At 41.6% G+C, this 27227-nt stretch overlaps 1 protein-coding gene across 11 annotated transcripts in view; it reads right to left on the reverse strand.

Moving 5' to 3' along the window:
- Positions 1–27227, reverse strand: part of DLGAP1 (DLG associated protein 1) — an 843835-nt gene that overhangs the window by 244420 nt on the left and 572188 nt on the right. For 4 of the 11 annotated variants that reach the window (XM_057313260.1, XM_057313261.1, XM_057313267.1 and 1 more), the window contains exon 2: positions 6396–6509. The exons of the other annotated variants lie outside the window; for them this stretch is intronic. In XM_057313260.1, the coding sequence (XP_057169243.1) occupies positions 6396–6509 (114 nt within the window). The remainder of the gene's footprint in view (positions 1–6395; positions 6510–27227) is intronic. 11 annotated transcript variants of the gene reach the window in all.

Here is a 27227-nt window from a genome sequence, read left to right on the forward strand (position 1 = left end):
CATCGTTTAAGCATCCGACTCTTGATTTTCGCTCAGGTTACGACCTCAGGGTTGTGAGATCAAGCCCCAGGTGGGGACACATAAGTCTCAGCTATGAAGGGGCCGAGTTCCAACCTGGCAGCTCCCGGGGCCTTACTCTTGACCACTATGTGCTGCTGTCTCTCTTTCTGCGCTATGATCTGTGGCACCTACAGAACCAAACAACTATAATCCCATGTCTCCTTTGTAATCCATTGCATCTGATCCATTTGCCATTTGTTGATCATGGTAATAACAATGTAGAGTTTTTACTTTTTTAGCTAAAAAGCATCAAAATCACTATAGCAACAAGGAAGATTTCTTGGTGAAATTATAGATGTTTAGAACAGTCTTGTTTTCCTTCAATTGGAAGGTGACTCACTGCAAAGATATGATCATGTTCAGAACCTCATTATTGGCTCAGCGATTACATTTTATAAATTACGTTGGTACAGCTGGGGTCATAGATGATGCATACAGCACTTGGCCATTTCTTGGTACTGACGCACAGTTCATAAATAAGCATTGGTCTCTGGAATATGTCAGAGACTAAGGACAAACTTGTATCAGGTCGTACCAATTATGAAACAAAACATGGCAAATTTCTGTTTAGATGTTTTTTCCAAAGTTCGTTTATGGTAGAAACTTGGGTTGGCCCTAGCAACGGGTTGCAACTGTTGCTAAGGAACCAACTGGAAAGTATTTAATTTGTATAGCTTTCAATGAAACAGTTTTCAAATGATAGCAGCTAAGAAGTTGTATGGAATGAGATTTAAAAATTAATGCATTATTCATACACCTAAAGGTAGCCTACAAGATCACCTATGAAATAATACAGAGGTCAGTTCTAGGAAAAATGTAAACAAACAGAAAATCAAGATCTTGGAGAAGAAAAATAATGTCGCTGAAGTTGCTATGACTGAGCCAGAATTTTTATTCTGAGCCTTTTAAACTCTAGAGCAAAAGAGGAGACAGTGACCAGGTGCATAGTTTTCAAAGAAGGCATACCAATTTGTAAGGGGCCTGAGTGTGAAATCTTAGTCCCTTTTGATTGGAAAGAGAGGAGAATCATGGGGTACAGCTACTATTGTGATCTAGCCAAAAGTTGATGTGTCTTTCTGCCTCAGTTGCACAGAAAGAAAAAAAAAATCAGGGAAATCCAAAGAAACAACCTTACAGCTGTCTGAGAAAGCCTTCAGTATTACTGGTCCTGGCAGTGTAACGGAACAGAAGTCTTAGTAAGGAAGGGAAGCTAGAGCAACTAGACACTTGTCGATGACAGGTGGGCCAGATGTCCTGTTGGTCTGCACCGACCTTGGAGGTGGTTGGACCCAAAATGTTTAAAGAAACAATAATAAAATCAATGTAATAAAGTTAGATTTAACAGTAGTTATGAGTTAGAGAAAAAAAAGGATTATTTGCTTTTTAATGCATATGTTTAAGCACCAAACTCCAATAGAGAGCTTCATTTTTGATCAAACAAAATGAGGATTAGCATGCATTTTTCTATTTCAGGAATAGCCAGTCTATAACTTAGACCACATGTCACAGTTCAGAAATACAGAAGACTTGTTTCTGACCAAAGAATGACCATAACCAAGTGCTGTTATCCTCTAATTACAGGACGGGGATGTTTGCTTAATTGAAATAGTGTATGGGCACCGAATGATGGGTCATTCTAATCATAGCCATAGTCTATTCAGTTACTGAAAAGGGGAAGATGAAACATGACCTAATGGGGCATGCTTGCATTTTCTCAATTTCCTTGCCCGTCTCTCTCTTTGTGTCTCTCCCACTTCCCTTACTTCTGCAAGTATTTTTTGCTTGTTTCTTTTCCAGTTGTGGTCTGGGTGCTGGGAATATATAGCAGTGAACAGTACTAACATTGATCTCATGCTGTGGAGCATACATTCCAGAAGCAGTTCAGGAAGAGATTAGATAATAGTCAAGCACACACATAAATGAACAAGATAGTTTCAGGAATCATAAATGCCATTCGGAAAATAAGATGAGTTAATGTAACAAAGTGGCTGGAGGGGGACTACTTTAGCCTGTTCCTCAGAGAAGCCACTAGGAAAGCGGTAACATTCCAGAGGACATCAGTTGACCAGAGGAGCCAGCCTGGAGGAGAGCTGGGAAGAGCTCCCAGGCAAAAGGATCAGCCAGTGTGCAGTCTCTAGAATAAGAATGAGCTTGGTGTGTAATGAAAGCCTGGGAACGAAAATGCCAGCGTGACTGGAGAGTACCCAGCCAAGAGGAAATTGATACAAGGAGAGGCCAGGGGTGTGAGGCCAAGGTCATGTAGGGTCTTGTACGTCTGTCTCAGATCTTCCTTCCAGGCTGAACTCAGCAATTCCAAAGTTCCCTCCAAATGCTCCACATTAAATTGATCTTTTTAATGAAATCAATAGCATGTATCTGTACATTAGGGGTCAGCAAACTATAGCTCACAGACTAAATCCAGTCTGCTATCTGTATTTGTAGATAAAGTTTTATTGGCACACGGCCATGCCCATTCATTATGCACTGGCTACGACTGATGTCAAGTTATATGGTCGTGTCGGTGACTCTATGGCCCCCAAACCTAATCCACATCATCCTTCTGCTACTTAATGTGCATAATTACACAATGGCATTTATATGCACTACTTGTTTTATGTGTCTTTGTGTCCTCTCTCTAATTACTGGATAAGCTCACTGATGGGGGAAGCAGTATTGCTGGGGGGTCAGAGGTGTGAGTTCTGCAACTAGACTACAAAGGTCTGAGTTCCTGCTGTCAGTAACTAGGCATATGCCTGCATTTCCTTGTCTGTTTCCTACCCCATAGAGAGTTAGGCATGCATTAAACGAGGTAATGCGTGCAAGTGCACATGGAGTGCTCAGTAAAGGTCTTTTAGGGGAGCTCTGCACTACTGTTAGCACTCAGGTACTCCCTCATGGTGGACGACATTGGCTTTCCAAGAAGACTCTGATGCCCTCTTCCAATCTTCTTTCTCAAAGAAGGAGCAGAAATAATTGAAATATATTAAGCAAAAATATAAAGTTCAAATATACTATCTACTCCCATCATTTTTAAGTGAGAGTTCCCATCAGGAAATACTCCCAGCTCTCTGTCCTGAGGTCTCATCTCTATTCTGCAGGACTGAGAGGGAAGACTGTAGCCTTTAGGCAACCAGAATCTTGCCTGGCTTCTCAGCGATCGAACCCCAAATGTCTTTTTTTCGTTCACAAAGCAGAAAACCAAGAGGGGAAAAAAGCCTCCCTGGGAACTATATATTTGAAGGTTTTTGTTTTTGTTTTAAAATCTTGACCCTAGAGCTGTGTATGCCAGATGTATGAGAACTGTCCAGACCAAGAGTGGGAGTTAGGGGGCCTCTGGGCTGCATGAAGGTTCTGCTCTGTGCAGCTCTGAGTCACAGAGGTGGAGGAGAGGTTGAAAATGTAAAGGAGGGCAATCTTCTTACTGTTTACCTGGCTATTTCTAGGGCCTAGTACATTGCCAGAAAGGCAATAGGTTTCTGGGTAAATGTGATACTAAATGAATGAATGAATTCCAATTCCAGCTTTGCTTTCACTCAATGTGTGTGACCTTGGATAAGTCACTTCACCTCCTTGATTCAGTTTTTCCATCTCTAAAATGGGGATGATAATAGATGCATAATGAATAGAAATTGTGTGAATACAGTTTGTGAATTTCAAAGCACCATAAAAATCTGAGAAAAAGGTTAGAAATCTGTCTCTTCATGGCTACTTTTCAAGTATGGCCAGCCATAAATAACTTGGGGATTAAAAAAGCCGTGGCATTTTAGCTGACCATCTTCTCATTAAAGTAGGTATTCTAGTATAGGAATATAAACAGATGGACTATATATGTTATCCTATATAAAAATATAAAAATTTCTTGCACAAAAATGTATTTCTGTCTCTTTTAGGATCTTTGAAAGTAGACTGTCTTCAGATGCTGCCAAATTTTTTTCCGCTTTAGGTTTCCCCAAACTCAGGTGAAAGAGGATCACACTTAACTCTGGGAGATCTGTGAGCAAAAGCTACAATAAGCTAGGGGTCCTTGAGAAATCATTCCCATGGGGAACCCTTAAAAGTTATATGAACCAAGATAACGCCTTCTGTGCTGAGGGTCTCAAACATTTTGCTGATTTGGGGGGGTCAGATCCCCACTTAGTTAACAAAATTTCCATTTTGAATAGACAAAGTACTCTTAACTTTGACCCATCTGAAGCTTTCCTCTAGTACCCAAATGCCACATTTTCCTGAATCTTAGATACCAATACAAAACCCTCAATATTTTTTTGTGCCACTAGGAAGGAAATCAATACCACCAGCTCAACTCTGACTCTTCCTAGTTTGGAATGGATCATTCCAATATCAAAGATGCTCAAATGCGAAGTATATATCTTAGAATCAAATGCCTTTTAAAGAACATGTGCAAAAATAAAAACAAGAAATGGATACATTCTGGAATAGTAACTATAGAACTTAATGTTCCTATTTAATAGTGACCAAATTAATAATAATAATTAGCATTCATCTGTGCCATGCTTTTGCAAAAAAACATAAGCTCACATAATGACTCATCATCCTTACAACTACCTTGAAGGATAAGAAGAATTATTATAATCTTAGCTGATCAAATAAAGAAATCGAGGTCCAGAGAGCTTAGTAGTTGGTATAGGCTGATACTATACCCAAGATAGGGTCTACCGTTCACAGACAGTGATTCCCCCCTCCCCCCATATTCAGATCTTGGCTGTCTTTTGAGTCACAATTGTTATTTTATGGTAACCTAAAGAATATATATTTCAGGTAAGAAAAAAGAAACACCTCCCTATGGTTTTAAGTTCTGTCTGGAGGAAAAAAAATGTTAATAAAACAGATGCAGGATTACAAGCCTTGAAGTAAAAGTTGTAAGAAATACTATTTCAGACATGAGAAAGCTTACTTTTAAAAGGCTCTTCCACGGGACTTGGGGTTTGAGCCCCCCACTTTTGCTGGGCTGCAGTCAGTACAGTGTAACTACATGTAGAGAGAGTCAGACATTTTGTGCCAATGATGGTCCGAGAGATGATGGCTGGGAGATGAAGCCATGTGTGAGTGACTCCTGGAGAGCGGATTATCTGGAGATGGGAGGTTGGATGGTGAGGTTTGGAGGGATGAAAATGCGTGAGATTTTGGGAAATCTGAGAGCCACAAAAGGAATGCAGACCCTTAGAAAGCTGGGACAGCTGAAATGGAGCATATGTCCTGAAATACACCAGGGGAGGCCAGTGCGATTCTGCGAGCCGTTCTGGATGACTGAGGTTTGGGGAGGAAAACCGAAGAATCTAATGCTGAGGTGGGACTTAAAGTTCTAATTCATCAGGAACCAGAGAAGTGGGGAGAAATAGTTTAGGCATTTTATTGCTGAGATAGGAATAAAGATAATAGAGCAAGTTAGAGCAGTGATTAAAATGGCGTCCATCAAAAATAGGTTGATATTTGCGAGGCTACTTCTTAGCAGCTGTTGAGCTCTTCAAAAATTGAGTGTTTCTATTAAAGCAACCAAGCAAATGAGGGCTCTTGGCTGTGGCTGAGGGATCAACCTACTTGGTCTTACCTGAGCTCGATGAAGAAGGGTAAATACGAGGAGGAAAAACTGTATTTGTGAAAGGAGAGCTAGGGGTCTGATATTTATGGCATAATCTGACATTTCTGGAATAACCTCAGAGGGCTGGAAGAGATACCTGTGTGAAGTGAATACTTCCAGCCGTCCTATGGGATAGGCATTACTATGTCCGTTTTACTGCTACAAAACTTAGACTCAAAAAGCAGAAATGACGCTCTCAAGGTCATAATAATGAATAGGAGTCTGGCTTTGACTGACATCAAAGCTTTAATGTCCCCCTGCCTCTGATGAATGTACATTGATTAAATGACTGAACTAATAAATGGGGGGGGGAAGGGAGTATTGGCTCCCGCTCAACGGTACTTTATTTTTAAAATAAACATAAAATGTAACTATTGAAATCAGCATAAATATTACCTTGTCACTGATTTGCCAGCACGGTTGAAGAGGGTTTAAAATAATAAATATTTAAAATACTTAAGAAGTAAAACAGCATTTGTTGTCTCCCTGTTCCTGGTGCCCTTAGCAACTGCTGTTGTCAGTCAGTGCTTAAACACAAATGGACAGTTTTGGGGGGGACTAGAAAACTTGCAGGACACCACACCTTTCAAGGATGGCTGTGGGGGCCTGCATGCACCACAGTGGTAAGGAGGCTTCCCCCTGGATTTCAAGTGCTTGCCTACAACTTGTTACAGAAATGGCGTGAATGCCTCCGCCTTCTAAGCACTTTTAGTGAGCTCTCAGATTCCCTACTCACTCGGGTCCTTTGCATCTTCTTTACAGCTGGGAGAACTGCTTTTCTGCTCCACACAGCTTTCAACTTGACAAATGCGACTTGGCATAAATGTCCCTGTAGCCTTTTAAGCTTGCTCTTCTCATAGCAAAAGCAGAAAAAAAGAGCAAGAATAGGAAAATTACAATTACGCGATGTGCAGATCCCAAGGTCTGATTGGTGTTTTCCAATCAGTTTTCTCTGGCAACCGCCCTTTCTAACTCCCCACGAAGCCCGAAGGGGGTGCAAAACTTAATTTGCTTCAGATTGCTTAAAAATGACCTTTTAAGGACAAGAGTAAATACCTACCTCTTTTTAAACAGGGCTTAGAACCTTGGCTATGTTCCCTCCAAAAAAAAATGTTGCAACACTCTTAAACAAAACTTTGTAAACAGTACTATGCAATAGTGAATCAGTCACTGTGACCCTGTGGAATTATTCTCACCCACCAACATTTATAGGTATCTACAGGGTACTTAGCATGATAGTAGGTACTGGGTAAATACACCAAAAGCATTTTATAAAACACAGTCTCTGGTCTCAAAGGGGTTTACGAGTTTTAAGTGATTGGGCAAATTTGGGGGATAGATGGAGGAAAATGGAAAAATAGCTTTAAAGGAAGTCGAGCTGAGTGAAGTATTTCAGTACCTTTGCTTCTCGTACTGGGGTTGTACTTTGTTCTTAAAAATCTTCTTCCCTGGTGGTAAAACCATTCCTTAGGAGTTGAATGTCTATGTGTGAAGTGCATGGATGTCATTGAGAAAAGGCATTGTAGGAGAATTGTAAGGGGCAAGGTCTGTGACCCCTCAAAGGATGGGAGTGGTCCATGAGCCTTTGGGGGCTGGTAGAAAATGTTAGTGAGGTGACAGCCGACACCAAAAGGGCTGCTGTCTGTCGTGAAGATGCCCTGTGATTCCACATCAAGAAGTAGTAACTAAGATACCACATTCTGGTATAATGTGAGGACAGGGGAAGGAAAATTAATTTTCTTCATTGTCCACCCTGCATTTTGACTGTAGTGGACATCTGTGGGTTTTGCGACCCTGGGTCTGATTCTGGTTCTTGTAGTCACATCTCCATGATTTTGCTCTGGAGAACCCTTCCTCCCCAGAAGGAAACACACTTGAGGTCCATGTCTCTCAGGAATAGCACAGCTTAGCCAATCAACACATCACATCATAACACAATCAACACATCACATTCCCCAGTTGCCTTGTTTGGCTCAGGGCTAAGCGTGTGATCTAAGCCTGCTCGGTAAGCAAGCATCTCGACCTTTGCTTGGAATGCTGAGTCAAAGATATGTCCTTTCTCATTTGGTACATCCATAGTGAAGTAATTAGCCTTAGAACTTGCTGGTAGCCATGCCAACAGACAAACATTATCTCATGCAATATAAAACCCTATGTTGTTATTAACCCCATCGCCAAGATGAGAAAATTGAGACTTAATGCTATTAAATAACTTACACTAAATTGTACAGCTAGTAAATCATATTCAGAATCAAAGGGCAGGTTTATTTCAAATTTCTCTGTTCTTTTCATCATATCATTCTGCTGTCTGTAAGTCTCAAAACTTAGCAATTTTCCATTAAGCATGAAACTCAAGCATTAAGTTACTGGGAGCTACAATGCTGTAACATTTTGACAACTGTAGCAAGTAGGGAGGGTTAGATGCATGAAAGAACCACAGAACACCCATCATCCAGCAGTTATAGTTGGCTGCAAGTTTTAGTGAAATATAAGCAAGAAAACAAACATCCTAAAAGATAGCAAGATTAAAATCAACGGAGGTTTAGGTCTATAGTAAATATCTTACATTGATTTCCATTGACTTTATAGGAGATAAGCTAATTTAGAGCCCTTATTTTTTTTTTAATGATTTTTTATTATACTGTGTTAGTCACCATACAGTACATCCCTGGTTTCCGATGTAAGGCTCGATGATTCATTAGTTGTATATAACACCCAGTGCACCATGCAATACGTGCCCTCCTTACTACCCATCACCAGCCTATCCCATTCCCCCACCCCCCTCCCCTCTGAGGCCCTCAGTTTGTTTCTCATAGTCCATAGTCTCTCATGTTTCATTCCCCCTTCTGATTACCCCCCCTTTCTTTATCCCTTTCTTCCCCTACCGATCATCCTATTTCTTATGTTCCATAGATGAGAGAAATCATATGATATTTGTCTTTCTCTGCTTGACTTATTTCACTTAGCATTATCTCCTCCAGTGCCGTCCATGTTGCAGCAAATGTTGAGAATTCGTTCTTTCTGATAGCTGAGTAATATTCCATTGTATATATGGACCACAACTTCTTAATTAGCCGTCAGGGAAATTCAAATCAAAACCACACTGAGATACCACCTTACGCCAGTTAGAATGGCAAAAATAGACAAGGCAAGAAACAACAGTTGTTGGAGAGGATGTGGAGAAAGGGGATCCCTCCTACATTGTTGGTGGGAATGCAAGTTGGTACAGCCACTCTGGAAAACAGTGTGGAGGTCCCTTAAAAAGTTAAAAATTGAGCTACCCTATGACCCAGCCATTGCACTACTGGGTGTTTACCCCAAAGATACAGACGTAGTGACGAGAAGGGCCATATGCACCCCAATGTTCATAGCAGCATTGTCCACAATAGCTAAATCGTGGAAGGAGCCGAGATGACCTTCAACAGATGACTGGTCGTGGTTTTAAAAGGATCACTTGGCAGGCTGAGTTGAGGTTGCTAGAAGGGATAAGGCAGAATCCGAGGAAGAGTTTGGAGGCTCATGCTCTAATCCAGACTGGGGTCGAAGGTTAGGAATGGTGGTAGTGGAGGAGGTGGGGAGATGATAGAGCCAGTAGGCTTCTCAACGATGATTTGGACATGGGAATTGAGAACAGTCAAGAATGAAACCACTAGTTTGGCCTGATCAGCCGGAGGGATTGAATTCCCATTAGCTGAGATGGGAAACCCTAAGGGAGGTGTGGACTGGGATGACAAAGATTAGTAGTTCAGTTTGGGACATATTAAGTTTGAGATGCCCTGGCTATGCAAGGCTGGGAGTTCAGGCTGTCTGGGCTGCAAAGACAAATGTGGGCCCTCGCATGGTATCTACAGCTCAGATAATGACTGAGTGACCTAAGAAATGGGTATTGGTAGGAGAGAAAAGTGGCCCAAGAGTGGTGCCCATCTGGCACTGACCCAACCACAGGATAAGGGGAGCTAAGGAGGAATAAGCAAGGGGTCCTGAGAAAGATCAGCGAGGTGTGTTGTCCTGGAAGCCAAGTGAGTAATTTTTCAAGGAGGAAGGAGTAATGAACGGTCACAGTGATTTTCCCCTGGTCTTAAGCTCCTGGGGACACTAAATCAGCAACATTCATTGTACCCGTTAGTCATTAGCTGCTTTATACAAAGGATTCTGCTGTTCATTAATTAGCTTTATCTTCCCAGCAAGATGCAAGCTTCTTGAGAGCAAAGCTTTTGTTTTCTTCTTTTGCTCTCTCTTGAGCAGTAGCTTTTAAACAGGTTTTGACTACATTTCACAGTAAGGAATACATCTTCCTTTGGAAACCAGTATATACACATATACAATGGAAAGAAATAAAGGAAGGCTTAACCTCTCTGCGGCCACGTACTCCATCTTCTTTTCTCTTCTCTTCTATTGTACTCTATTTAATCAGAAATGATGTTGTTTGTGACCCACTGAATTGATTTCACTAACCACTAATTGGTTGCTATCATTGACTTGAAAGGCACTGTTTTTGGAGCGCTAGCCCAGAGCATTGCCACGTTCATTGTTAATCATAGGACAATGTGCTTCGTCTTTGTTTTTCCCAAAAATACCTCCTGTGCAGTAAATGTTTAATATGTGCTTGTTGAATGAATAGCTTTGAGACCCTAAAGTAATACTTCTAGAATTGAGCTCTCTGGCTCTTAGCTACCTTTAGTTTCACCGACCGAAATTTTGTAGAAGAATATTTCTTAATCGTTCTCCAACTTCAGAATGAGGACAAGAGGAGTGCTCTTTTTGAACAGGTCCGTGTGTGGCTGAGAGTCAGAGAATGTACTGGCCGGGGGCGGGGAGGCCTAAACAGATGGACGGAGTCCCTCAGTGGGATTAGGACAAACTCTGCAAAGCCAACTCAAGGCTGCCTGAGGGTTGAAATGCCTTTGCATGTTTTTGATATATCAGTTTCTGAGGGCTAGGAGCGGTGGGGTTCAAAACATTGTTAAAAGCCAAAATAAATAATTTTTCAAAAGGCTTTCGTTCACCTTAGAACAATCCTGTCTTTTTGTTCTAATTGATACGGTATTTGATGTCCATATGGAACCTCTGCATTTAGGTAGTGTTTCCATCCTTCTGCATATTATACTCCTACAAAAGTGCCACAGAAAAAAAATGGGATATTTTCCTACCAGGTAATTCTTACCCAGGTAGTTTTTCACTTACAGGGAAGGAGCATGGTGCAAGGAATAGAGTATAGATTTTGGAATCAGGTAAACGTGGATTCAGATTTGACCCTGCTACTTCCCAGACATGTGATTTTGGTCCAGGGACCTTCACACCTTTTAACCTCAGTGTTCTCAAACACAATGGGGGTAGTAACACATGTATCAGGAACTAACTATAGGGACATAAATGACATACGAAATGCATATAAAATTCCTATTAGATAAAAGCTTGTTTTTTGGAATTCAAAAGGTATTTTCATGTAGATATCATGTCATCCATGATGGTTAAATTCCCTCATGGGGCCAACCCCTACCACCTGTTTAAGTCATAACAGAGCTGAACCATGATGGAGGAATATGCAATAGTTTCAAGGCTCTTTCAGCCTGGGGTTGGGAGGGGTCTTGGGATGGGGAAGATCAGTGCACTTGGGAAAATTCCAGAGGCTGGTGTGTAAGGGACAGTGGTCAAATGATGTTCTTAGAGCAGAACAGAAAAAAAAGAGACTTGGTTTAAGGAACTCGCTCACATGGTTGTGGGGGGCAGCAAGTGTGAAATCCGTAGGGACAGCTGGTGGTCTGCAAACTTAGGCAGGACCTGTGTCTTGAGGTAGAAATTCCTTTGCTCTAGGAAGCCTCAGCTTTGTTCTCAGGGCTTTCAACTGATTGGATGACGCCCACCCACGTTATCAGGGGTAATCTTTCCTTAGAGTCAATCGATTGTGGATATTAGCCATATCAACAAACTTCCTTCATAGTGACACCTAGATTCGTGTTAATAATTGGGTACCCTAGTCCAGCCAGGTGGCAACAGAGAACGACCCATCACAGATGGAGACTTAAGTGGCAGCTTCGGGGGTCGTGGGCGCAGGACTCTGGAGACAGACAGGGCCGCCGCTCTGCTTACTGTCGTATAGATTCTCTTCACTTGTGAGCTGTCTATGCTCTTTCATTCTTCTAAGGAGTTAGTTTGGGCCAAAGACCTAAGTCTAAACATCAAGTCCCTAATTAGCTGTTCAGAAGGTCCACACCGGCCAATGAAGCAGAGCAATCCTGTGTGTAGCAGAGTGCCTGACAGGTGCATTCTCTTTAATAAGACAAAATAAGTCATTCTGAATTTAATTGACAGGTTTTAAGAGCAGGGAAGCCATTTATGAAATGTTTGCTTCTTGCTGACTTATGAGCAGGAAAATCTAGTCACCTGAACCATTACACCACATGAAATAAATAGGAGCTTCAGATCCTTTATTTAAGCCCTTCTGCATTCAAGAGGACCAGGAATTCCATAACGATCTCCTTAATGAAACAAATATAGAGCTAACCTAAAAAGATAAAAATTTACTGTAACAAGCTGCACATACTACTAACGTGACACTATCAAAATATTTTAAGACCATTTGTTTTACAAATCTGTCTCACCCACCAATCTGTAAGCAACTCGAGAGGAGGAATGATATCATTCAAGTCTGGCGGAAACTATGTCTTATTCACATCTATATCCCCAGTTCCAAGCAGAGTATCAAATAAGATATAAGACAATAAGATAAAATGAAAGTGCTCATGAAATCTTTTATTCTATCACCTGAGATATACCTGACTTATTAAATAGTTGAGAAGTAAGTGTGGGAATCTTTAGTCTTGGATTTTTCTCCACCAATGGCAGGGAAGAAATGTGGCATCCAACGTGGGCAGGTAGGAGGGACCGCAGACGAACAGGTTGGAAGGGCCCTGCCCATGAAGACGCTACGGGGATGGGTGTAGTATCCATGCTGGGTTTGGCAGGGGCTGGATGTATAACCAGCATCCACTGGTGGGGCTGTGGTGGCCTCCAGGGAGCTGAAGTTGGATGTTTCTGTGAAGGTCTCCAGGGAACCACAACCATGTTCCACAGCAGGGTCGATGGAACGCCACTTGGCCCACACAGCCCCATCCCCAGATTGTGGCAGGACCAAACAGAATCCTAAAATTGTCATCTCACCCAGTGTATTCTAAAACACACTTCATGGATCACTCATCCACAGAAATGCTTCACCGAAGGGGGTTCCAAAAGGGAAGAAGTTTGGGAGATGCTCTAAACAGCATTGTTCTCTTAGAGAGTTGCTGTCCGTATCAGCATCGTAAAGATCACAGGATGTCTGCCAATAAAGAAACCTGAGTATGTCACTAATTTATCAAACTCTATGCCCTTTCTTCAGCTGAAGATCTATTCGCATCATGTTTTGATACTTATCATCATTTACCCATGAAGAAACTGACACCCAGAATGTAAATTACTGTTTATATGGCTAATAAGTGGCAGAATTGGGCTAGAATTCAGGTCTCTTCTCTCTTGGACCTGTGTTTCAGCTCTATCATATTGCAATTATTTATCCACTGGACTCAACAAAATGAAAAAAAAAAAGGTTAATCTAAATGAGCGCTTTCCACAGTTTGTAAAATGGTTTTGATCTTCTATCTGGATACGCAGAGGACAAACGGAGGGAGGTCTCCGTGGGTAGGAGGGAAGAACCATAACAAGACGCAGGCTCTGGGAGCTTACACTTCGTGTCAAGTCTATGTCACTATTTGTTTCACTCCAGGAATCTGTGCAAATGAAAGACAGTAACGGAGAAATGAAAGTGGCAATGATCTATAAGGATAGGTATGTGTCACACGGCTTGCATTTTCTATCATAAACCTAGATCATGCCAGCCTTTTATAGTAAAAACTGTAATGAGGTAAGAATGTCTTACTCAAGATAGTAAATGATTATCTTTGGATATAAAAGAATCTCTGCGGACGGCATGGACACCCATTATCCCTTCTATTGCCAAATACTGTCTGCAATTCAGTGTTCGGTGTTTCGTCTCTCACACATCTATGAACACATGGGCAGATTTCATATTTGAGGATGATGTTTACCCTATTATAGGAGTTGCAATTACCTACAGATAGTGACAACGCAGATACATTTCTTTTGAGAAGGGCTATTTTTTTTTTTTTTTTTGGCCTTTTTTCTTTCTTTACCTTTCTGGTAACAAGTCAGACTGACCTGATTCAGATTCTTCGGATAGTCATGCCTCCCCTAGTAACTATGCTGGCTTTCTGCAATGCACACACCCCTGTCTACAGCTGGTTGAGTGGGCCCTTAACTTCCCACTCAAGTTGGCAATTGTTTGTGTAGAGTAAACAATTTTGAATTAATAGCAAAGCATTAAATTAAACCCCAGTTATGATCGCCCATTTGACACAAAGGAATTATTTTTATTTTCCCTGAGGCAGATTTGGACAATAGCCAGGAAACAAAACAAAACGAAACAAAACAAAACAGTTTTGTGTCAGAATGTCCACAGGGAATTTTTTTTCCTACGAGGACACAGTTCTTAAATTAGAAAAAAAAAAAAAATTTAAGTGGCTTCTTAGTTTCTACCCAAACTGGTCAAATGTTCCTGATATCACTGGAAGTCTGAAACAGAGAATACTTTCTGGGGATGGGAGTAGGAGGCAGGAAAGGGAGACCCTCCCCTCCAACCACTGAGGTAGAGGAGGTGAGACTACTTCCTCCCTGGTATACCCCCCATCTGGCAACTCGGATTCCTTCCCTAGTTTTGTTCAAGGTGCTCCTAGATGTAAATTTTTTTTTAAAGATTTTATTTATTTATTCGACAGAGATAGAGACAGCCAGCGAGAGAGGGAACACAAGCAGGGGGAATGGGAGAGAAAGAAGCAGGCTCACAGCGGAGGAGCCTGATGCGGGGCTCGATCCCATAACGCCGGGATCACGCCCTGAGCCGAAGGCAGACGCTTAACCACTGTGCCACCCAGGCGCCCCCCTAGATGTAAATTTTGACCTGATTTCACTTGTAAGAAATATATGGGGCACAAAGACAATAGAAACTCATAAGTGATTTTTCCTCTCCGGGGTTTCTGAGGGATGGGTTTTTGAATAAGAATCACCTAAGTAACAATTGATTTTTTGCCCAATTTTGTAGAATGCATAATTTTCTCGAATTTTCTACGAATGGAGAAATACATTTATTCGTTTTGTTTTGGTTTCAGCACATCTTTGCTTTGTTCTTACGCCACACAGAAACCAAAAGGAGACATAAAAATTGTGTCTGGGAGGCATTTGGTTACCACGAAATATTTAAATCAGGAGTTTTCAGCATGTGTGATCGGTAAAAGTGGAGGGAGACTGGCTCGTCTGATTTAATTCCCCGCTGGAGCATTATCATAGGCTGGTTCAGAAGGATTCAATTCAGATGAATTTTAGTGTCTCTACCCAGCTACTCGAGGAGGTAGACTTACAAAGTTCGGGTACCTAAGTGTAAAAATTCTATTACTGCATTAATTTAATTAACAATAAAACATTCGCAATCCATTCTTAGAGAAGTTGATGATATGAAGAAAGAATTGACTGAAAGACTGAATGAATAAGAAAAATATCTGTAATTTATTCAACTGACAAATGAGTGTAAAGATTTATTTACTGGGTGGTTTCTTACGGCAATGCTTGTAACAGCTAAAATCGTGATAGTGAATAATGTTGCTCACTCTGTATTGTTAATACGCCTGTTCGTCAAATGTTAAAATATAGTAGAATGTGATCTTCGTGAAGGAGGGATTTTGTTTTATTCAATTCTGTACTCGTCGTGTCTGGAAGTGTGCCTGGCACATGGTAGATGAGCATTGAACATTTGCTAAAGGAACGAACACTCCCTTATAATGAAGCATTTCATAGTTATTAAAAAGAATGAGGCAATCTGTATGTATTGCCATGAAAAGAAGACCAAATATATTATAAAGTTGAAAAGGGCCAAGTGCTGAACAGTAACTTCCAGTATGATACCAGCTTGTTAGAAAGAAAGGAAATGCGTGTACATATTGTGTTTGCCTACGTGTGTAAGATACCAGAAGGAAAATGTTAAAATGATAATGGTGGTGGTTGTTTTTAGGAAGTAGAAATGGGGAGCTGGGAAGCAGAGGGCTTTTACTTTTAACTCTATACCATTCTGTACTGTCAGCATTTTTTCAGAATTAACAAATTTAACTTTTATTGAAAATTAAATTCTGTGGAAAACCCCCAAATCCATTAAAAAATGAAATCTATGAAAAAATCAAAAATTTACCACTCATATAGGTCTGTTTTTTAGAATTTGTGTTGTGTTTACATAATCTCAATCTACAAATATTACTTTGTCACCTGCAAAGAGAACTCAAGGAACAGGTTTTTTACCGGAAATCAATGAAAGTTGGATGGCAGAATCAGAAAATGGAATCCTTAAAGAGCCATTACTAAAGAATATATTTTGCTTTCCTATTTTTTCAGCTTAGGCTAGAGTTTTATATTCAAAGTCAGGAAAATTTACATGTAACTGTATGCAAAAATCCATATGTTCCGTGTCAGTCTGCACCACTTATTTTCAATGAGATCAAACAGCTTATTTAAACGTAGAATTTTCCCATTGGGTTTAGACGACTCAGCTGGTTACCCAGCAGCACTCTGCTTAAAAATAGATGGGATGACATTTGTGGGTGTTTTTTTAAAAAAATACCCTTTGGAGAAAGAAGCAGAACTCTAATGCCACATTTACCGTTTACGTTATATAAGAAAGACAAGTTTTATGTTAGGAGGACCTCACATGAATTAGTCTCCTTTCTAACATATAAACTCTAGCACTTTTGGAACCCATCACCATCACTGGATGTAGAAGGGCATCTCATCTGAGGTTTACTTTTCAGTGATTGTAATGAATGTAACGGAAGCCTAAACATGGACAGAAGGAGTTTCTTATAATTGCAGGTGGAGACTTGTCTCTTGGTTCACCCTTCTAATCATGTACTTTCCCCATCCTTCTTTCAGCAGCTATCTGAGCAGCATGGCAGCTCTGAGGCAGCCACTGTGGTAATGAAAGTGCATAAAAGGTGATTTTGACTGTATTTTACCTGACTTTATAGACCTATTTAATAATGTTTATACCAACCTGCCAAAAATAGGAAGTGGTTAATATCAACCTTAAACCTGCTGTCATATGATTCCACGGAGTCTAGAATAAGAACTAAAATAGGTTGAGCTGAAAATATACTGTCATCCAAAATATCAAACTGAATAGATATACGGCAGAACTATAGTCAATTAAAGTATGAAATATTAAAATCAGTGTTCCAATCTTGGTAGCATTGCTGATGGCAAAGGATTACGACACCAGGAGGAAATGAAACCAAATGCATCACTTTCCCACCCAGAAAAATACACCTATCGTCAAATCCTACTGATTTTCTTTATTTAAAAAAATATACGTTAGGAGGAAATTGCATTTATTGGGTAATATGAAAGAGGAAATCAGGTCTGTGTGAGAGCATGGGTGCGTATTATTACTATGCAACATTTTTATCCTCAGTTTTTATAGATGTTTTCTCTGAGTACTCATAAAAGGTAATGGGATTAGATTCTCTTTCTTCCCTTCTCAAGCATCCTCCCGACTCTGAATGCTGTCACGCAGATGGCAGGGGAATGGTCTCTGCCCACCGAGGAGGCGCTGCACGTGTTCGCCCCTCCTGTTTCATGACTTGAATCCCTGGCTTGCTCCATTTCGGGCTTGCCACCTGCTCCTCCGAGGTCACGCACTGACCTGAAGTCATCACAGAGGGTGGTCAGCTTCAGAAGGAGAAAGAGTCCTCAGCCACACATTCTTCTGTCTCCCCTTGGAATCCACCTCACAGAGGTAGCCTAAGTTGCCCTCCTCCTGGACACATTGTTTCGTCACTATTGTATTTTCTTTTTCTTAGACTCTGTGAATGCTTTTAATGGTTTCCCCACCCCACTCCTCCCGAGAGCAGGGATTTTGTGTTTTCTTTTGAATAGCATGGTATAGTTCTGAGTACCCCGTGGCATTCTGTAAAAGTGATAAATACTAATGATGAACAATGAAGCAGGCTCTCGAAGCCCTGGGGCTGGCTACAGGAGAACTCAGAGTGAGGGGGAAAAAATAAATCAACTTCTACCACAAAGGCAAGATTTAGCCTCCCATTAGATCCAGCTGCTACACGTGAAAAAGTGTGTTAATAAAATGGCACAGGGGTTTTGTGAGGGGGCGCCAAGCATGTGGACTAGGCTTTCAAGATATGTTTTCCATCTTCTTTCCAATTTGGGGTGTTATGATGTAACAGGATTTTGGAATCCAAGCATATGTTGTTTTCTTCCTTTTATGTTTAAACCTCCACTATAAAGAATTAGCTCTCTCTCCTCAATAACTTCGAGTATTTATTTCTTTTCTATAAAAATGAAGCACTTAGACATATGGTGAAATTTAAGTACATCCCCCTTTATGACTCTTTTCAGCTCTATTTGTATGTGATTTTGACACTGACATGAAGATACTAATTTTGGCAAGCAGTGGACATTACTCTTATACTTTATATAAACATATACTCTTTGTAAACAAAACTTTCAAAACACAAAACTTTTAAAAACGTTAATTTATAATTTCTTTATTTTTTAAAAGATTTTATTTATTTGATAGAGCACAAGCAGGGGGAGAGGGAGAAGCAGGCTCCCTGCTGAGCGGGGAGCCTGATGTGGGGCTCCATCCCAGGACCCTGAGACCATGACCAGAGCCGAAGGTAGATGCCTAACCAACTGAGCCACCCAGGCACCCTTATAATTTTGTTTTAAGAAAGCAAGATACCCCAGATTATCAAAGTCATGTACAGTGAGGAATGCAGCAAGTAATTTTTTCTCTTTTCTCTAACCACTTTTTTCTCTTTCCAGATTCCATGATAGTTTGGAGAAGAGACATTTTTCTTTTTTTACCCAGCATGTTACTAGTTGATGACATCTCATTTCTTAGCAATTGAAAAATAATGTAGATTAGGATGGAGCCATGGAATTAAAACTGGGGAGGGAAAGAGGCAGAGGACAGAAATAATAGCCAGCCATCTGCAGGTAATGGATAAAATAGGTAAAAGAACAGAGTTTTCCTGGCGTTTTAGCCCAACATAGTCACTCTCCTTCCACAAGCACAGGACTCGATTCTAGTGTAATGAAAACAAGCAAAAATATAACTAGGCTTCTTGACCTAAGGAAATCCTAAAATGCTAGTTGCTCTTTTTTCAAGGCACCTTTTAGCGGTTCATCAGTTTCGGTCCTGCTGATTGGGGTCTTCCAAGTTGCTGTGAAATCCCCCATTGTGTGGTTATAAACAAGTGTGACAAGAAATGGTCAAGGGTTGTCAAGCACAGTAACTGCACGCCTGGTACGCATACTGGTATCGCCTACAACGCCTGGCACCGTGCCTTCCACACACCGGAAGTGTTCACATTGCACGTGCTACGTGTACATGGGAAGTGAAGGATTTCACGTCCCCCGCCCCCCGCCGCAGTTACCCTAGTTGGTGACAAGCTGCCACTTTCTCGGTTCAGCATAATGAGTGAACTCTTAGAGCCGGGTTATTAACTACGTCATTCTAGATTTACTAAATATTTCAGATGGACGCGCAATGCGGGTAAAATCGTTCATAATTTGTCCCCGAGACTTGGGCATACTAACTGCGCCTTCCGAGCTGCCTGTCTGGTGTAGGAAGCTTCTGTGCACATTCAGTCACCTGGTGATTTCTTAGTGATGTATTTAATTCACAGAAGGTTATTTTATTCTGAATGTGAATGTGACATGTTTTACTATTGCTCCTGTTATTTATGTTTGTAATGAAAATCGTAGCAACCCTAAGTAATAGTGGCATCCACTGCACAGGGTAAAGTTCTCTTTTTTTTTAAGAAAACAATTGTGAATTTTAGACAATTGGCCCTTAAATGTGAAAAACACTAGGTAAAAATCAACCTGTGGTTTTATTATACTTGAAAATAAATTAGCGTGTGTGCGACATGATATTTTACTTTCCTTTTGTAGCCTGCCTTGATTAAAAAAAAAATCATGTCATAAAGGAGATGGCACATTCAATCTGGAAGATGAAGAAAATCTGTTCTTAAATTCTAGATCAGATATTGAGTTGTCATTTGAACTGTACAATCGATGATAAAGGAATTAATACCTATATCATGCACGGAGCAGTTCTGGCGTGACTTACTTTTGTAACTTCTTACTTTCTTTTTTTTTTTTTTTTTTAAAGATTTTATTTATTTAACAGAGAGAGAGAGACAGCCAGCGAGCGAGGGAACACAAGCAGGGGGAGTGGGAGAGGAAGAAGCAGGCTCCTAGCGGAGGAGCCTGATGTGGGGCTCGATCCCATAACGCCGGGATCACGCCCTGAGCTGAAGACAGACGCTTAACCGACTGAGCCACCCAGGCGCCCCATAACTTCTTACTTTCAAGAGAACTGGGTGGAAGGCCTTCCTTCCTTTAGACGCTGACCCTGGGATTCATAAACTTTACTTTTTTCTTTAACCCATGATAACTCTGCCTGTAGGGCACAATTAGTGAATCGACTCATCCATCCATTCATTCACACTTATTTTTTTTGTTCTTGAAGCCCGCTCAAATCTTCTTTTTTTCCTGTGTCCACCTTTATTGAGATGTAATTGATATGTGACATTGCGTAAGTTTAAGGTGTACAACGTATTGGTTTAATATGCTTCTGTACTGCAACGTGATTACCACCTAGCTTTATCTAACTCCTCATCCCATCAGTTAAATATCCTCCCCTTTTTTTGTGGGGAGAGCATTTACGATCCCCTTCCTTAGCAAGCATTCACATTTATTGAATGCTTCCTACATGCCAAGCCCAGTGGGAGCAGAAGGCGCGGTATGGACAGACTGGTACTTGGCCCCAGGGATCTCTCTGTCTATGGAGGGGAAGGTAGAATCAGGGGAGGGGAAGGAGCCACGATCCTTTACGTGTGGTTACAATGAAGTGTGGAAATTGCTAGCAAATACATCCTAGATAGTGCAGTTAACAAAGAACGGGTTCGAGAAGGTCAGGATGATGGGCAGGATGGTGCCCGCGGGGCTGAGACAGCGCGGGTCTCACAGGAGAGGAGAGATGGCTTTGTGCAAAGGCACAGCGTGTTCTGTAGGAAATGCCAAATTATGTGCAACACGTGGAGATTGCAAATGAACTAACTTCACTTCGGCCTACACCTCTCTGGGTATTGCTAGAAATAGATTAACTGGAAGGCCGTCGGTCGCCCGCTAATAGTCTTGATTTGGCTTCAAGCACAATAAATCTTTTTCAGAATCCCTTTCCAGGCATTGTCGTTTTCGATCAGGAATATGGCACTGCGAACAATAGAAAATGGCTCCTTTTGTTTCGTTTCAGGGACACAGCTTCTCTTTTCTAAATCCGCGTTTCCTCCTCCCTCAGCATGCCTGGTGGCCCAGGGAAAGCCCGCACACCAGCCTTTCTCCAGAGCTGGTCGCTCTCGCGGAGCCGGGCATTCCACCATCAGCTCAGCCTCCCGCCGCTAGCACTTCCACCCTCAGCCACCGGCCGCTCCCTTCTGGGCAAGACCTCACTTCTGTTCACATCCAGATCCCCACACATGACTTCACCCTTTGCCCTTTGCCTTCTGGCCCCCTCGGACACACGGCACTGCAGTACCTCCAGCCCCACATCGAATATTCGGAGGGCCTCTCCACCCCACACGTCAGCCTTTATAATGTTGTTTTTTCTTATGTTATCGGCTCATGTGGAGTCCTCTTTCATTTCCCAAAATATCACCATTGTGTTAGTTTCCTGAGGCTGCGGTTTCAAATTACCACAAACTTAGTGGCTTAACACAACTCACACTTATTCTCTCCCAGGTCTGGAGCCAGAAGTCCAAAACTGGTTCACTGAGCAGAGACCAGGTTCTTGGCAGGGCTGAGCTCCCTCCGGAAGCTCTAGAGGGGTATCCATTTCCTTGCCTTTCCACTTTCTAGAGCTGCATTCCCTGCATTCCTCAGCTCAAGGCCCTCTCCTCGGTCTTCAAAACCAGCAGCATAGCATCTTCAAATCTCTCTTTGCTTCCATGGTCACATGGCCTGCTTCTGTGGTCAGCTCTCTCTCTCCTCCCTCTGATAACGACACTTATGATTACACTTAGGGCCCTCCCAGATAAGCCAGGGTAATCTCCCCTTTCCAACTCCCTTGACTAATCACATCTGCAAAGCCACATTTGTCACAGGAGGTAACATCCACAGTTTCCTGGGATTGAGATGTGGCCTTATTGGGGCTATTTTTTCCAGGTACCTCAAACCGCCAACACTGTCATCATGGTGAGTACTTACTCTGATGAGTGAGGGACCATTATTATCTCTGTTTTACAGATGAAGAAATTGAGGCCCAGAAAGGGTAACCGAATTGCTCGAGGACACACAGAGAGGGACATGGTAGAAAGACGGTTCAAACCCAAGTCTGTCCAATCTGAAAGCATTTGCTGGGCACACGATGCCAAGTCACCTCTCGCGTTTTGCGACTGTGTGCATCATGTGTGGGTTTAAATCCCAAGGACCGCAGACGGTCATGGTCAGCACCAGATGGATTGTTTCCCAGAAACTGAGTATGTTCTTTCTCTAGCTGTACTTCTGGATATTTCTTCCACAGAGAGTCCTGCTAATTAAGCAGCTGGGTGGTAACAAGAAGAAATTTGCTTTTCCCATGAAAGACCAATGGAAGGCCCCCTAAGTTGTCTGCCACCAGGCTGCGGCTGACAAGCATTAAGGCATAACTGAGCTCAGGGAAAAGCACCGTGGAAAGAGTAAGAGCAGGACCAGGGAAAAAAATCCGTGTTGAAAAGGACAATGGACTACTGTGAAGAAATACAATGTACCGAAACAAAGTTCTTCATATTAGGGTATATATCACTATATCACCTTTATTTATCTTTCTGGATATTTTTATAGCCTGTAATAAAAACATTAAAGCAGCCCAACATGGGGCGCCTGGGTGGCTGTGTCAGGTAAGTGTTGGACCCTTGATTTCGGCTCAGGTCATGATCTCAGGGTCGTGAGATCGAGCGCCACATGGGTGTGGAGCCTGCTTATGATTCTCTCTCCCCCTCTGATCTTCCCCGTACCTTTTCTTTCTCCCTCAAAAAAAGCCCCCCCAAAAAGGACAATGGAAATGAAACAAAAATAAGAGGTCCAGTAATTCTCACTATGGAGAAAGCAAGAAATGCAGAAAATGCTGCTGATGGAGGGCCTGTAGAAAAAAGCTTGAGAATAAAGAATATGGCACAAAGAAAGTTACCTTCGGATTAACAATAAGGAAAAAATACATTCAGAGCAGACTATTGGCGGTCGGAAAGCCAATGGACAATTCATAATTCATTTCTAAGGTTAAAGTGTTTTCTCATTCGAAGCAAGCAGTGGACTGTGCAGAGAACAGAAAGAGCTGGGCCCTAGAATCAGAGTGAGGGGCCCACACCTTAATATCAGGCTCATTTACGCAACTGGAGCCTCAGTGGTCTCATTTATAAAATGGGAATAAGAACAAGAGGACCGAAGAATTTATGGGAACAGCTTTAGCTTAGTACTTTGTAGGAATGAGTAACATAACGAATCATTGCATTTGGTTTCTGCAACCTCATCAGAACAGAAGAGATGAGGCTTGTTAAGGAGTCCAAGTATCTATTCATGCATTCAGATGGAATTGACTTTGCACTTGCTCATGGCCACAGCTGTGACTAAGAGGCCGGATTGTCTACCTTCACGGAACTGATAGGCTAGTGGAATAGGCAATCCCATGGAAAATAGCAGAAGTGTGATAGGTAGATAATGGATGCCAAGAGAATTATTGGGAGAGGGGACTAGCTCAAATTTGGCTGGTGAGAGAGGGCTTCCTGGAGGTAGTGCCATCTCAGACCAGACGAGAAGGTTGAAAAGGGGCTAAGTAGAGAAGAAAGGAGTTTGAGCTGGATGGATAGAAGAGACAAAAGAGAAGCAGCTTGTGCAAAGGCCCTGAGCAGGAGAGCACAGCACCTATGAGACAGTTAAAAGTAGATAAGTATGGCTAAGGGCAGAGTCAACAGAAGACGTGTGAAGAAGCGAGGCTGTGTGGGAAAAAGTTCCCTGAGTCTATCCAATCCTGTAAGTCATGGTAAGGAGTTTGGACCTTATCCTTCGCGTAAGGAGGAACCACTGAAGGATTTATAAGCAGAAGATTTAGTGATTCACTTTGTATTTTAGAAAGACTGTTTGAGCTAGATTATGCAAATGACTGGATTAAGGGAAAACGAGAGGCAGGGAGACCACTCAGGAAGTATTTGTAATCACCTAGGTGAGAAACTGTTGGGCTTAACTGGGATAATGGCAGAGAGAATGGAGAGAAGTGAATAGAAATAAAATTTCTAGGACGTGGGGATTCCTCCGTCCATCTGTTCATTCGTTCAACCAACTTTTATGAGTCTACTTTGGAGATGTCAGGGTGAGCTAGAGAGAAAAATCAAAGTTTTTGCCTGTGTTTCCGGATTGAAAATAATGGATAGATAGTGGTGCTGTTTACAGGGGTAGGAAACATGGAGTGAGGAGGCTTGTAGGAAAGACCCTGAGCCCAGTTTTAGAGATGATATGTTTGGAGTAATGCCTTTATTTTTATAACGCAGATACCCTGGGGTCCCCCAGGCTGTGGGCATAAATGAGGTAACGTTAACAATTAATAACCAAGTCTGGTGATATTTTAGTCCTCTCTCATCTTTGCTCCTCCTCCACTTAATCCTGATGGTCCCCAAGAATGGGTTTCATGTGTATTTGGGAACAAATCTGTCGGCTGCCTCTTGCTCAGCCTTCCTTGCCACCGTGCCAAGAACTTCTTATGATGGGGGGCCATCTGTGACGCCACCGCTGCTCAGTCCCCAGTGTCCCCAGTAGGTGGCCGCTCTGTGGTCTTTGCTGAGTGCATACGTGTGCGTGTGTGTGTGTGTGTGTGTGTGTGTTCGTGCGTAGGGAGGGTGGTGGTGCCGTTTTCACTAGATTTTCTCCCTAATAAATGAACAAGCACAGCGACTTAGCACGTGAGTCTGTGAGTAACACATGCCTTGCAGTTGGCATCGCTAAGAATGTCTGAAAGGACTAACAACTTTGCATCTCATCTTGTAGCATGAGTGGGTTGACCACTGTAGAAAAAAGAATCACAAAAAGGATGCTGGTCATACAGCCTTGCATGTTTTCATCATCAGGTTGGTTATAGATAGCAATCGTGGATAAAAAGGTGTGCTGGTATCAAAGTTTTCTTAGTTTACGAATGACAGGGAATAAAAAACAACAACTTGGTTGTTGCAAATGTTTGCTTTCTCGTTTGTTTCTTCCGGCTTTGAAGTAGACACAGTGTAATGCATAGGTTCTGGGCCAGTGATACTGAGGAGAAGGGGAATGGGGAATATGTCAGAATTAAGGAAGCAGAACAGGGCATGGGGCAGTCAAGAATGGCCTGGGGTGATGAGGTGTGAGAGGGAAAGGGGAAAAGAGGAAAAGGAAATGAACACCTTACAAATCCCAAACAATCCAGCATATTTGAGCTTCCAACAGCGTTCTGCAAACAGAGAATAACCGTGAAACTGAATGTATTTTAAAAGAAGGATGAAGAGTAACATATGTCTGTCTTGGTGTTCTTAAAAATGAACTGTGATAGACTAAAACGCCACATTCCTACTCCTAGGTTTACTAAATTAGAGGCTTTTCAAAGGAAATGCGTAAAATTTGTAGGTGAAACATGGGTGGTCAGTAAGGGACCTAAATCATGAGTAGTAGCCAGAGAATTGTGCTCAAACTTAGTAACCCGTTGATGCTTCAAGGGAAAACAGACACTGGGAACATTATGACATTACGAAGGGAGGAAGGATGAAAGTTCTTCATTTTCTATAAAAGTCTGGTTGTGATGTTTAAAGACTTCCACGAAACAAAAATATCCGGGGCCCACAGCTCATTTCCCACGCGTAAAAACAGAACGGGAAGATTAGACAGTAGGAATAGAAGAAACATTTCCTTTTCATTTCTCCCAAATTTCCCACATACGTTGGCTGTTTTGCATAGAACTTCTGAAATCTCTTTTGAGGTCACCTACTTTGAGAGAATAGTCTCTGCTTTTTCAGGTGACACGGCAGTGAGCCCAGGAAACATCAATCTTCATTGCACTTTTCACTTTTGTTATCATAAAAGAGAAAAGAGTATTTCTTCCCCCTCTTGCTAAGTTTTTGCTAGTTTGTTCTGTGAACTGACTAAAATAAAAATTCCTGCGTTAAACACTGAAAAGCTGTATCACAAAAAGCTAAGCAACCAGTAATTGTTTTATCCCTTATTTTTGATACGTGGTAGCCAAGGTAGCAATGAAAGTCTCAGAGAGGTCTGATGGTTTCTAGTCCCACGAACTTTAGTGGGCAAACAAGTACATTTCCATAGGAACCGAAATCACTGAAGCCGTGCTACATCAAGAAAGTAATAACAACGAAAATTCACATTACCGGTAGGCTGCTATTTTAAAAATACAATCTTACAAAATAAAACCCACCTAACCCGAAGCTGTGGAATAATTTTAGCAATTGAAAATTACTACCTCCTTTAGAATAACATGTACTTAGAAACAAAATGACTCAGAAACCAACATGATGTATGTATTCTGCTTTCTCTAGAGCACATTCAACATCGATTTACAATATATCATGCCAAATGTATTCAATAAGCAGTGCTTAAATAATTTTGTCGGTCTTTGCTGCATCTAAATATTCTGCCGTTTAAGTAAATTCATTTTGCATTATAGATGATAAAAATATTATTACAGAGCTGCCACTCTTACTAAAAAGCTGAATTTCTCCCTTAGCCCCTCTAGTACCATAAGCAGCCTAATTAAAAAAAAAAAAAGGGTGCATTGGGGGTACTCTTAATAAAACCGTTCATCCCAAATTCACATACATCGTGAAATATGAAATTAACTCCAGCATGTTAAAAGAAAAATTATGATTAGCACAGAAATCAAACACAAAGAGAGACTATTCATTTTCTTTTCCATAGCCCAGAATTGCCATTAGCTTACCTTATTAGCTGAAATGTCAAACAGAATGTCTTTATGGAAAATCAAGTTCATTATTCATCTCAGCTTTGATTTGGTATAGTGCAGCTGAGAGCATTTAGCTTCTCTCTATGATTTGCCGAGGCAAAGTGGGTGAGTAAGGCAGTAAACAGAGAACTTGGGAGGTGGGGAGTGGTTGGCCATGGCTCACAATTCTAGACTTGCAACCTGACGTTTTCATTCATATGAAGATACTTAATGAAATCAAATCTTATCACTGAAGAATTTCACGTAAGTAACTAGTGCAGATTTTTAAAGCCCATGCCATTTTGCATAGCAGGTGTACCTAGAGTCTTGCATGCTCACTGTCCCAGCAAAATTATGTTGCTCTCTCTCATTATTTCAGTAGCTTCTTAGGCTATTGAGTCACTTTGCAGTACATACAGTGGATAACGTATATTCTGTCAAGGA

The sequence above is a fragment of the Ursus arctos genome, unplaced genomic scaffold, assembly GCF_023065955.2.
Source record: "Ursus arctos isolate Adak ecotype North America unplaced genomic scaffold, UrsArc2.0 scaffold_17, whole genome shotgun sequence".
NCBI classification, from domain to species: Eukaryota; Metazoa; Chordata; class Mammalia; order Carnivora; family Ursidae; genus Ursus; species Ursus arctos.